The 13,097-nt window shown below is 54.8% G+C and overlaps 1 protein-coding gene across 1 annotated transcript; it reads right to left on the bottom strand.

The window, feature by feature from the left end:
* Positions 1–5,135: 5,135 nt before the first annotated feature.
* LOC111934853 (uncharacterized) lies at positions 5,136–11,823 on the bottom strand. Its single transcript, XM_086865746.1, has 7 exons — positions 11,818–11,823; positions 10,656–10,866; positions 10,280–10,498; positions 9,772–10,026; positions 9,396–9,722; positions 8,942–9,310; positions 5,136–7,312 (listed from the first exon to the last, which is right to left on the bottom strand). Exons 1-7 carry the CDS (start codon positions 11,821–11,823, stop codon positions 6,144–6,146), a joined length of 2,556 nt encoding a protein of 851 aa, XP_086721872.1. The 3' UTR covers positions 5,136–6,143.
* Positions 11,824–13,097: the final 1,274 nt, after the last annotated feature.

Genomic DNA, 13,097 nt, shown 5'->3' with positions numbered 1-13,097 from the left:
GAGCGGTTGGGGGGGTCCTGGCTGGGTTCTGTGCAGTGGTTTGAGGGTTCCAGGAGTGGCTGTGGGGCTGGGAGGGGATTGTATGCTGGTCATGACCCCCAGACCCTTAAAGCTGCCACCAGACCTCACCCCCAAGATGTTGCTGGGAGCTGAGGGCTCCATGTAGGTGTTTTTCTTCCTGGCAACATGGGAGTGAGGGGGAATCCTCGGGGGCTGTGTGTGACCCCCATCCTGGTGTCACCCCCTTTTCCCTCCCACAGGGCTCCTGACCCAGCTCCTGTTCCCCTGGGAGAGAATTTGGGGAGGGGGCAGAAGGGGTGCGCAGCCCCCACCAGGGGATGACCCTGCCCCAGCCCCTTTGTTCAGCACCAAGCTGGGCCTGGGGCTGCAGGAGGAAGAGGCCAATGGGAAACAGATCCTGCAGCTGGGACAATGCTTGGGGTCAGGGCAAGGTCCTGCACACCTGGCTCAGGTGTGACCCTGCCCCAGGAAGGGAGCGGGATATTCCCATCCCCACAGATCCTATCCCCAAAATCCCACTCTTGGGATCTTTCACCCATCTCTGCAGTCCCTGCTCCAACATCTCCAGGCCTGTGGGAAGAGCCCTGATGCCAGTTTAACTTAGATCAAAGTTACATGATGCTTCTATAGCTTGAGTTATAGGATATCAACATAACTTGATATAGCTATATAACCTGATACCAATATAACCTAAATCATGACTTTTTATATATCCATATGACCTGATATCTGTATAACTTGAATTATAGCTTTTTATACCTATGTAACCTGAATCATAACTTTTATACCTATATAACCTGATACAAATAACTTTATTCAATGTAATGTGTATCTTTCAGGCATCAGCCCAAAGGGTTGCAATTCCCTAGCCAGGGTCCCCAGCCAGACCGAGATTGGATCTGCAGCCCCAAATTTTCCCAGTTTCCTTCTCCTTTTCCCTGGGCCGGGTTCCCCCCGTCCCCAGCGGGTGGGAGCAGCGGAGAGCTCCGCGCTGCCCATCCCGACCTGTCCCGGCTCCATCCCCGCTCCTGCCGTGCGCTGTGAGGGGTTTGGGAACGGGGCAGGAGGAATGAGGATGGTGGAGCGGTGATGGAGAAGCAGCAGGAGAAGGGCTGGAGGGATTAAGAGAAGGAGGAGGAGTGGAGGAGGAACAGGAAGAGGAGGAAGAGGAGTGGGAGGAAGACCTGGGATAGAGGAGGAGGAGGAGGAGCAGGAACTGGAAGCGGAGGGACCATGCGGTCCAGCCCTTGCTGTGTCCACAGCCCTCGCAGCCCATGGGGCATTGTTCCCCCGTATCTCGCAGGTGACCATGGAAGGGAAGCCTGCCCAAATATGCTGGGGGAGGGTATTTTGGGGGGATTGTAGGGGAGAGAGAGAGGGGGCAGTTTTGGAGCTTGAAGGACTCCAAAGCTAAGCTGCAAATTGCTTTTGGGGAAGTTTTGGAGGGTTCCCGACCGAGAGGTTGTTTTTTTTGCGGGGGTGGGCAGGAGAGGGGAGAACACTGAGGACACCAAAGTTCGCAGTCCAGGGAGAGGAGACCTCCAGGATTCAGGAGAGGGGAACACCCTGACAAGGGGCAATGCCTGGAGCTCCCCACAACCTGGAGCAGAGTCAGGGGAAATGGGAGCACTGGGACCCCAAGAGCCCCAGAATCGCTAAGTGGGAGTCCAGAGAGAGGGAGCCAGGGAACACCCAGGGTCTGGGAACCTCCAGCAGCACAGAGAAGGGGGAGCTTTGGAAGCCCAAGGTCAGAAGAGTAGAGAGTGGGGACCCTAGGGATTCCTGGGACCTCTGATACCCTGGAGTGGGTGGGGACCCCAGAGAGAAGAATCATCAATACATGCAGGAGCCCCAGAACTCCAAAGTGGGGAGACCAGAAAGGGGGAACTCCTGGGGAGCTTTTTTTGGGATGATCATGATTAATTCAAGTCTTGAGGGACTCAATCTTGGTATTTCTGAGGGCTTTTCCAGCTAAATCTTGATGGTCTGGAGGTTTTTCATGCATACAAGATGTCCAGTGATTTCTATAGATGGGCTTGTTCAGAAGGAATCCCCAACCAAACCCTCTCACACCTTGTTTTCCCCCCAAACCTAGATTTCCCCTTCCCAAAACTTGGCTCCTCCATCCGGAGGAGGAGGCTGTGAGGAAGAGGAAGATGGCCCAGGACACCTGGAAGGTGAGGAGAAAGTCACTGCCCCTTCCCCCTCTCCTATTCCATCCCCCAGCCCAGCATGGCTCCCTGCTGCAGGATAAAACTATCCCAGGGTGGTCTGAGGAAGAAAGACCCACCCAGGGCAGGGGAGGCAGCTGGAGATCCAGCTGGAGCTCAGATCTGATGGTCCCTGAGCAGCTTCATGATGGAGAGAAGCCCTACAAATGCTTGGAATGTCGGGAGAGGTACAGGCATGGCTCCCACCTCCTCTACCACCAGTGGATGCGCACTGGGGAATGGCCCTCTAAGTGCTTGGAGTGTGTGAAGAGCTGCAGCAACAATTCCTACCTTCTCTGGCACCAGAAGATCCACAAGGGGCTCCTTGGGGTTGTGGTGGTGTCCACGTGGGGACAAGGGGCTGGGTATTTCCTGTGAGCCACTGGGGACATTACAGAGACCATGTGGGGAAAAGGGATTCCTTTGGGGGATATGGGGCTTGATGGGGACATAGGAGGGTGACAATCCCTGACTGGGAGGTGACAAGCCCTGTTTAGGTTTAACAACTGCCATTTGGGAGGTGACAACCATCATTTGAGGGGTGACACCCCCATTTAGCAGGTGCTACCCTGCTACCCTGCCCATACCCACGTAGCACTCAATGAACTCCTGTGCTGTCCGACAAGCCACAGCTGCCACCTCCTTTGTCCTCACAACCCTCAGGAGCTCCAGGCTGGGCGACAGCATCCTCAGCACCCCCGAAATTGCTGCCACCTCCTTCTCCAGCCATCCCTGTCCCACTAGCGCCCCAAAATCCCAGCGCCAGTAACTGCTGGGGGGTCTCCCCGCTTCCAAGCTGTCGCACTACTGAGAGCGGTGAAGCAGTTCGACACGGACTCTGTTGTGAGTTGAACAGGAGAGCCTGTGTTGTACAGCCTCACCGTTCCCAATAGTGCCACACTGAGCCATTCCCAGTCATGTAGTAGCCCTGGAGCAGCTCGGCCAGCAGGAGGGATCCCCAATGGCCATGGGGTTGGGGACCCCATCAAGGTGTAATTCTGGGGGCTCTCCATGGTGTCCCAGCAGCTGCCAGGTCCCAGCATGGTGCCGTTGTTATCATCCCCCTGCATCAGCAGGAAGGATGTCCCCAAAGCCTCGGCAGTGGTGACAGCCAAGAGGGGGTTGGTGGACGGGTTGAGGGTGAGGAGGGTGTTGTAATGCATTTAGAAAAGATGGTATAACCCAAAGAATGTACCCCCGAAAATGTAGAATGTTAGCTTCTTTCCCTTATCTCTTTCCCCCCAGATCCCCTTATTGGCTGTGTGAAAGTAAGCCACCCTCTTCCCCCTGCCTTCAAAAAGAGGTGCTTATCAATACTTCTTCCTCTTTCCCTCCAGCTCTCCTTCTCCACAGGATCCCAGGAAATAAAGCTGCACTTCTATCTCAGCAAGGGAAAGGGCCTCGGTTTAGATTCTCTGTTCAAGGCTATAGTATCTCTTCTGCTTCCCTGGCTACCATGAGGAGGAAGGCAGCTATGGAGATGCAGAAGATACGCAGTTATAGCAGGAGGGGTAGCCCAAAGCTGCTGGATCCCAGCCCCGCCTCAATGCCAGCGAGCAGGGGACCGAGGGCCACCGTGGTACCGTCAGGGGCCAGCACCACCCCCAGCTCTGGAGTTGCCGGGTCATGGCAGAGGAGCTTGGTCAGGAGCTGCCACTGGCCCGGGGTGAGAGCCAGAGCGTGTTCGGGGGTCCTGGGAGGCTCACACAGCAATACTCGGCACCCCGGAGTGCTGCAGACTCACAGAACCCTCCCCAAGGCTGTGGCAGTGCCAGTGGAACCCTCCCGCACTGCGGACTCAAGGGCATTCAGGATGGTGAGTACAAAGTCCATGTGGCACAGGGGGACAGCTGGGGACACAGCTGGGGGACAGAGGGTGGGAAGCGAGGGGGCTTAAGGTGTGGGGAGGAGGTTAGAGGATATGGAGGCACCCAAAAATGTGCCAAAAGTAAGGAGAGAGAACCCAAAAATTGGGGGAGAGACTCCAAATCAAGGGGAAAGGACCCAAAATAGGGGGAAATGACACAAAATAAGAGGGAAAGGACCTGAAATCAGAAAGGGTGTCACAGGGTGTTGCAGCATGTCCCTACCTGTGCTGGGTGCAGATGCTCAGTGCCAGGAGCAGCCATAGGAACGTCCTTGAGGGACACTCTGCAGGAGACAAGGACACCCTGTGGGACATGGGGACACCCTGCAGGACATGGCCCCGGGACCCTGGGGACTTTGGCCTTACTGGGGACAGGGGTCAGGGACACACAGAGTGGGACAGGGACACACAGGGGAGATGGGGACAGGGATTCAAAGGGAGGACGGGACAGATGGGGCAGGATAGGGACACACAGAAATATGACAGAGAGCCACAATGGGGGATGGGGACATAGGGATGGGAGGGGACACAATGCCACCAGGACACACATCAGGGGACAGTGTCACCACACAAGTGGGGATGCTGCCACTAGGACATGTCAGAGCATGAAGCCACCAGGACATATCAGGATACTGCCACCAGGCCATGTGACACCCTGGATGACACTGACCCTTGACCTGTCTCCAGTTTGTCCCCAGGGGCAGTTGGGGTCCTGTGAGCTCAGTGGCCCTGGTACACCCTGGTGGCTGTCACTTGTTTCCAGGCCACTTGTCACTAGCTGTACAATGTCCCCATCCCCCCCAGGTGTGGGGGACACCACAGTGGTGACAGTGGGGATGTGGTGGCAGGAACTGCATCGAGTAGCACTTCAGTGTGGCCAAGATGATGATGGTGGTGGTGGCACTGTGATGGCACCAGTGCTGTCCCAGTTCGTGTCCCCATCCACATTCCGCACATCCATGTCCATGTCCCGCTGATGCCTGAAAGAGGCTGACCTGGAGCTGAGTCTAAACAGAGTTAAAGGAGTAAAGTAGATATTTATCCTTTAAATATCCTTTTATTTATCCTTATCCTTTAAAGGATAGACCTTGGGCAGTACAAGAGCCCAGCCAGGGCTCTGCCCAAGATGGACACAAGATGGACTACCAGTCACAAGTTTTCATACTTTACTAAGTTTTGATACATTTACATATTTGTGTTAATTGTCCAATTACAGCTTCAGGTTATGAAGTCCCATCCTCCTTGTTTGCTCCCTTCAGTTCACCATTGTTTATGCTTTTTGGGCCTGAGGCTGTAACAGTTGTCCTTGCTTCTCAAGCTGGAAAAGGACTGTTTTGTCTAACTACCCTGTGAAGAGAACTTCCTAACACTTAATATGAAGTTCAGTTACACACCAAGGCAGTACAGAATCTGAATAATACGTAAGCTAAGACTTTACGCATCACCCCCATGTCACTCTCCAAGTCTGTGTCCCCCGTGTCCCCATCTGTTTCCATGTCCCCACCGACCCACCCATGTCATTGTCCCCAACATATCCCCATTCGTGCCTTGGTTCAATGTCTTTATTTTTTTCGGGGGTTTCAAAGGATGAACAGAAACTTTTTCCTTTCAAGGCCAAAACAAAAGGATTTATGTGTCCCTGCCAGCACAGCATCCATGTGCTTCAGTGGGTGAGAAGAAACTTTTTTGGAGGGATTTCCACTCCACTGTCTCCAGAAACATTGGTTTTGCCCCAGTCCGTCCCCATCTGGCTGTGGAAGATGCATGTAGGCCAGGGAGAATTAAAACAATGGATTTATGTTGGAGAAGACCTCCAGTCTACAAGGCCATCCAGTGTTGCTTTATGCCACCAGAAGATGCAAAAAGTGAGATTTTTCTGGGGTCAGAAGTCAACAAATCTGTTGTCCACAACGGATTTCTGATGCTGGTCTGTGGATGTGTCCAGGTGTCCACAGGGAGCCAGGAGGAGGTGGAGTCCCCCAGCCAGGCGTCTTGCCAACACAGATGACTGGCACCACGGATCACAGGGCTCTGCCCATCAGGCATCACTGGGGATCATCCAGCGTGTATCCTCCCACAGGGGATGGAGCTGGAGCAGTGCACGCAGCTCTTCCTGGATTTGGGGAACTTGCAGGGCTACCTTTGTGGAGCCTCTGTTGGTGTTGGGTCAAGGTAGAGCTCTGTGAGAAGCTCTTCCCACACTCAGGACACTCGTAGGGCCTCTCCCTGGTGTGGATGCGCCGGTGCTTGATAAGGTCAGAGTTTCGCCTGAAGCCCTTCCTGCAGTCAGGGCAGCGGAAGGGCCTCTCCTCTGTGTGAATCCGCTGGTGCAGGAGGAGATGGGAACTGGTGTGAAACCTCTTCCTGCATTTATCACACTCATAAGGCCTCTCTCCTGTGTGGCTCCTCTGGTGAACAATCAGTTCAGAGCTCGTCCTGAAGCTCTTCTCACACTCCCCACACTCATAGGGCCATAACCCTGTGTGCACTCCCATGTGGCGGAGCAGGTGGCACCTCCGTCTGAAGCTCTTCTTACACTGCCCACACTCGTAGGGCCGTTCCCCCGTGTGGATCTTCTGGTGGACAGTCAGTTCAGAGCTTGTCCTGAAGCACCTCTCACACTCAGCACACTCATAGGGCCGTTCCCCTGTGTGTCTCCTCTGGTGGGCAGTGAGGGTGGAGCCCTGGGTGAAGCTCATCCCACACTCCCCACACTCGTAGGGCCTCTCCCTGGTGTGGATGCGCCGGTGGGTGACGAGGGCGGAGTTGAGCTTGAAGCCCTTCCCACAGTCGGGGCAGCAGAAGGGTCTCTCCTCTGTGTGAGTCTGCTGATGCCTGAGGAGAGTGGATCTGTAATGAAATTTCTTCCTGCATTTCTCACACTCATAGGGCCTCTCCCCGGTGTGGATTCTCTGGTGGCGGATCAGAGAGGATCTCTGGCTTAAGCTCTTCCCACATTTTGAGCACTTGTAGGACTTCTCTCCATTGTGAAGCTTCTCATGGACCTCCAGCTCTGAGCTCCAGCCGCCTCTCCGGCCCAAGGTGGCTCTTATCCCCTCAGATCCCTGTGATCTGCCTTTGCAGCCCCTCCTTGTGAGGGATCTCTGGGGCTTTTCCTCCCCGTTGGATTCCTGAGCCATGGAGCTGCTCAAAACGGCGTCTTCCATGAGGTTCTGCTGCAGGGATTTGTTCTCCCGTGTCTCCATCCTCAGCTCTGTGAGAAATCAGGTTGTAATTTGTGTCAATTGAATAGCATCCACCTATGTATGTGTGTCTGTGGGCAATATGGACAGAGACTATGGGATTATTATGAAGAAGAGTTTTAAAAATCAGCTGAAAAAACTTCATTACCAATGCTGTAGCTAGGAAGAAGCCATGACATTCCTAATGGGCTACCCTGGAAGAAAAAGGTTAAAAATTGCATAGTAATTTTAGGAGAAAACAGTGGATTTAAAATTTTAAGAGAAAACAAGTATGGCATGGGAGTAGGGTTTAACAAGGTAACTATAACAGTAAACTTCTAGCTAATAATTTAACAACAAAACTGTAATTACTTGCAAGTAATGAATACAAACTTCAAACTAACTTGTACTATAAGTTTCAAGCTATCTTTTGTACAAGTTATAAATTTTTTTGAATATGAAAGAATTTTTAATCATTTAAAAAGGGGAAGTAGGACTAACGTAAGTTGAAAGGCTCTACAAAGGCATTTTAAAACATGCTGACTTTATAACTGAGGAAGAGGCCCTATGAAGACATTTTTTAGACATGCTAGCTTTAGGTTGTGAAATGAATGAAAGAAGACTTGCAAAATGTATGCTAACAGAATATGTATGCTTGCTTAAACAAACTGTATAAGCAAAAATAATGCTAGTGGAAGAAAGATATTTTAAACGAAGAATGGGAGGCTGGAGAGACACGAGAAGACCATCTCAGATCACCTCCCCAACAGATCTTCAAAAACCACAACTGCTGATTATGAAGAAAAAGAAGTAGAAAATAACTGAAAATCTGAGGAAGTGAAGTGCCTAGAATGGTATGCAAGGCTAAGATTGAGATCTGAATTTCTGCATTGCTTGGGCTGGAGACCCCTGTGCACCCAGACCTGTCATTGATCACCCTTTTATTGAACAAATTAATAAATTTAGTATATTGCTTGATGTATTGGCAAATCTAGCTTTTAATTTATAAGTGCTCCTTGTCTGTGGGAGGAAGGACAAGGAGAGGATGGGATTTGCCTCCGTGCCAGAGGGAAGGGGAAGGAGATCCCCCCAGTGCGTCCCCGGCAGGACGGCGTCGGCAGCGGGGTTGTCCTGCAGCCGGGGGCCGGGCTGGGCTGGGAGATGGAGCAGGAGAGAGGGGGAAAGGGGCACTGACTTCCTCCTCACCTGCCTGGCTGTCCTGGGGCATCTTCCTCACAGCTTCCACCTCCATCGGGCCAAGGTTTGGGAATGGGAAATCCCGGTTTTGGGGGAAAAAAGGGCTGAGCGCATTGGGTTTGATGATCCCGCTGCCGAAGTCCAGCTGGAGAAGTCACCGGCCCTTTCAGTCTCGGGGGCGCCCGGACCCTGCTCATCCCAGCCTCCCCCACCCCTGCAGGCTGCAGGGGTTTCCTGGCTCCGGGATCGCCCCTCTGTGCTCTCCCCCGGAGATCCAGGGATCCTCAGATCCGGTATCGCCCCTCTGCCCACCGATACCGGGCGATCGCCACGTGGGACCCCCCCAAAGGGCATTTGCTGCTCGGGTTTGCGGTCCTGCAAGGTCCAAATATCCCCGGCCCCGCAAGAAAACCCTCCCGGAGACTCCCAGGATGGATTTGGGCGAGCTCCCCCTCCCCGCTCACCTGCGGGTTCCGGGGGGCGCCAGGTGATGCTGCTGGAGCCGGGGAAGCTGCGGGCGGGCGGGGAAACCTCGTGCTTCTGCCGCTCCTCTTCCTCCCGCTGCTTCTCTTCCTCCTCTTCCTGCTCCTCCTCTTCCTCCCGCTCCTCCTCCTCTCCCCGGCCGGCCCGGGCAGCTGCCGACACACAAAAGCAGCCGAGCTCTGCCCTGGGGCGTCTCCCGATGCGGCCCCGCCTCGCGCGGCACTGGGAGCGATACTGGGAGCGATCCTGGGAGCGATACTGGGAGCGATACTGGGAGCGATACTGGGAGCGATCCTGGGAGCGATACTGGGAGCGATACTGGGAGCGATACTGGGAGCACCGGGAAGGAACTGGGAGTGATACTGGGAGCGATACTGGGAGCGATACTGGGAGCGATCCTGGGAGCGATCCTGGGAGCGATCCTGGGAACGATACTGGGAGCACCGGGAAGGAACTGGGAGCGATACTGGGAGCGATACTGGGAGCGATCCTGGGAGCGATCCTGGGAGCGATACTGGGAGCGATACTGGGAGCGATCCTGGGAGCGATACTGGGAGCGATACTGGGAGCGATACTGGGAGCGATCCTGGGAGCGATCCTGGGAGCGATACTGGGAGCGATACTGGGAGCGATCCTGGGAACGATACTGGGAGCGATACTGGGAGCGATACTGGGAGCGATACTGGGAGCGATCCTGGGAGCGATACTGGGAGCGATACTGGGAGCGATACTGGGAGCGATCCTGGGAGCACCGGGAAGGAACTGGGAGCGATACTGGGAGCGATACTGGGAGCGATACTGGGAGCGATACTGGGAGCACCGGGAAGGAACTGGGAGCGATACTGGGAGCGATACTGGGAGCGATCCTGGGAGCGATCCTGGGAGCGATACTGGGAGCGATACTGGCAGCGATCCTGGGAGCGATCCTGGGAGCGATACTGGGAGCGATCCTGGGAGCGATACTGGGAGCGATCCTGGGAGCGATACTGGGAGCGATACTGGGAGCGATCCTGGGAGCGATACTGGGAGCGATACTGGGAGCGATACTGGGAGCACCGGGAAGGAACTGGGAGAGATACTGGGAGCGATACTGGGAGCGATACTGGCAGCGATCCTGGGAGCGATCCTGGGAGCGATACTGGGAGCGATACTGGGAGCGATACTGGGAACGATACTGGGAGCGATACTGGGAGCGATACTGGGAGCGATACTGGGAGCGATACTGGGAGCGATACTGGGAACGATACTGGGAGCGATCCTGGGAGCGATACTGGGAGCGATCCTGGGAGCGATACTGGCAGCGATACTGGGAGCGATACTGGGAGCGATCCTGGGAGCACCAGGAAGGAACTGGGAGCGATACTGGGAGCGATACTGGGAGCGATACTGGGAGCGATCCTGGGAGCGATACTGGGAACGATACTGGGAGCGATACTGGGAGCGATACTGGGAGCGATACTGGGAGCGATACTGGGAGCGATACTGGGAACGATACTGGGAGCGATACTGGCAGCGATACTGGGAGCACCGGGAAGGAACTGGGAGCGATACTGGGAGCGATACTGGGAGCGATCCTGGGAGCGATACTGGGAACGATCCTGGGAGCGATCCTGGGAGCGATCCTGGCAGCGATACTGGGAGCGATACTGGGAGCGATCCTGGGAGCGATACTGGGAGCGATACTGGGAGCGATACTGGGAGCACCGGGAAGGAACTGGGAGCGATACTGGGAGCGATCCTGGGAGCGATACTGGGAGCGATACTGGGAGCGATCCTGGGAGCGATCCTGGGACTGATACTGGGAACGATACTGGGAACGATACTGGCAGCGATACTGGGAGCGATACTGGGAGCGATACTGGGAACGATACTGGCAGCGATCCTGGGAGCGATACTGGGAGCGATACTGGGAGCACCGGGAAGGAACTGGGAGCGATACTGGCAGCGATACTGGGAGCGATACTGGGAGCACCGGGAAGGAACTGGGAGCGATACTGGCAGCGATACTGGCAGCGATACTGGCAGCGATACTGGGAGCGATACTGGGAGCACCGGGAAGGAACTGGGAGCGCTTTTCCTCCCAGTACGGCTCTTACTGGGAGCACTGGAGGGAACCGGGAGGAAACAGCGCCCGAGCACACCTACAACTCGCGGTGGGCGTGGCCAAACAGAAAGGGCGTGGTTATGCAAATAAAAGAGCGATCGCGCGCTGTGATTGGTGAGCGGGAGCATTCCAGTGTGGCCGCAGCGATGGTGGCGGCGTCTGGTGAGAGGGGACAGGGACCGGGAATGGGGACAGCGGCTGGGAATGGGACCGGGACCGGGAATGGGGACAGCGGCTGGGAATGGGACCGGGAGTGGGGACAGCGGCTGGTGAGAGGGGACAGGGACCGGGAATGGGGACAGCGGCTGGGAATGGGACCGGGACCGGGAATGGGGACAGCGGCTGGGAATGGGACCGGGAATGGGGACAGCGGCTGGGAATGGGACCGGGACCGGGAATGGGGACAGCGGCTGGGAATGGGACCGGGAATGGGGACAGCGGCTGGTGAGAGGGGACAGGGACCGGGAATGGGGACAGCGGCTGGGAATGGGACCGGGAATGGGGACAGCGGCTGGGAATGGGACCGGGAATGGGCACAGGGACCGGGAACAGGACCGGGAGCACAGGACAGGGAGCGGGAATGGGATCGGGAATGGGAATATGGGAACTGGACAGGGAATATGGAAACAGCAACCAGAGAGAGAATATGGGCTGAGGATTAGGAAGATGGGAGCAGGATCAGAAACGGGAATACGGCAACAGGACTGGGAATATGGGAACGGGACAGGGAATATAGAAATGGAAATGCAGGACCGTCATCGGGACCGGGAACAGGAGAATAAGAACACAACAGGGAATATGGGACTGGGAATATGGGACTGGGAATATGGGAACGGCAGCCAGACAGAATATGGGACAGGGACTGAGGCTGTGAATGGGATCGGGACTGGGATGGGATCTGGACAGGACCAGGAGAGGTATGACATGGGAACAGGCAAGAGGAGTGACAGCGTGGGGAGGGGAGTCCTGGGTGGTGGAACCAGGACTGGTGGACAAGGGGAAAGTTCTGGGACAGGGGGTCCTTGATCAGCTCTCCAGAACCTCCACCAGGGTCTCCCAGCACAGCCAGAGCTGCTCGTCCTGGGGTCCCCAAAGCCCTGAGCAACCTCCAGGTTCCTCCCAGGCAGCCTCAACTCCCTCAAACCTATCATCCCCCACATCCCCTGAGGTGCCTTTGTCAGGAATGGCACTGGGGGGCTCCTTAATGCTCCCAGGGACTGCAGAATTTTCAAAGGACTTTGAGTTTTGTTTTTGTACTGGCATCTCTGAGAGGTTTGTGCAGTCATGGCCTCCAATTCTGCTTTAATTAGTCCCTTGAGAGGCTTTGTCAGTAACAACACTCAGTGGGGCTCATTAATGGATCACGGTACTTCAATCTTTTAAGGTACTTGGTGTTTTCCTTTTGATACAGACTCTGTGAGAGGTTTGTGCAATCATGGCCCCAATTATCTGCTTTAACGAGTCCCTTAAGAGCTTTGCATTGACACTCAGTGGAGCTATTAATGCTTTGAGACACTCAAGATGTTTAAGGTACTTTGGATTTTCCTTCCCACACTGAACCTCTTGAGGGGTTTTTATGCAATCCCGGCTTCCAGTTCTCTCCTTCAAGGAGTCCATAAGGAGCCTGTGTTGGGGATGGGCCTCAGTGGGACCAATTAATACTTTGAGACACTTTGGGTTTTTCCTCTGACTCCTGGAAAGGTTTGTGCAATCTCCTCTCAGGTCCTGAGGTTCAAGGGGTCAGTTCCAAATGCACCGCGGGGCTCATTAGAATGAAGCAAGTCCTAACACACCATGGCTGTGCCTTGATTTCTCTCTGGTCTGGTGCAGTTCATTGGGAAAGTTTCCTACTACAGTTATGGAGGAATATTTCAACGATCTTCTAGGAAACATATTCCTATTTTAAAGTGTGCAATTTATTACTGTTCTCTTTAGAGCAGAGGTGTTTTCAGCATTCAGTGATCAGTATAGATCCAGGGTCTCTCCTATGGAGGTCTGGCCAGGTCAGAGAAGCTGTGCCTTGAGGTCTGACC

Source organism: Cyanistes caeruleus, chromosome 30, assembly GCF_971803275.1.
Source record: "Cyanistes caeruleus chromosome 30, bCyaCae1.hap1.1, whole genome shotgun sequence".
In the NCBI taxonomy this organism is placed as follows: Eukaryota; Metazoa; Chordata; class Aves; order Passeriformes; family Paridae; genus Cyanistes; species Cyanistes caeruleus.
The sequence above is the reverse complement of the archived record's forward strand: the minus strand, read 5'-3'. Positions and strand labels throughout refer to the sequence as shown.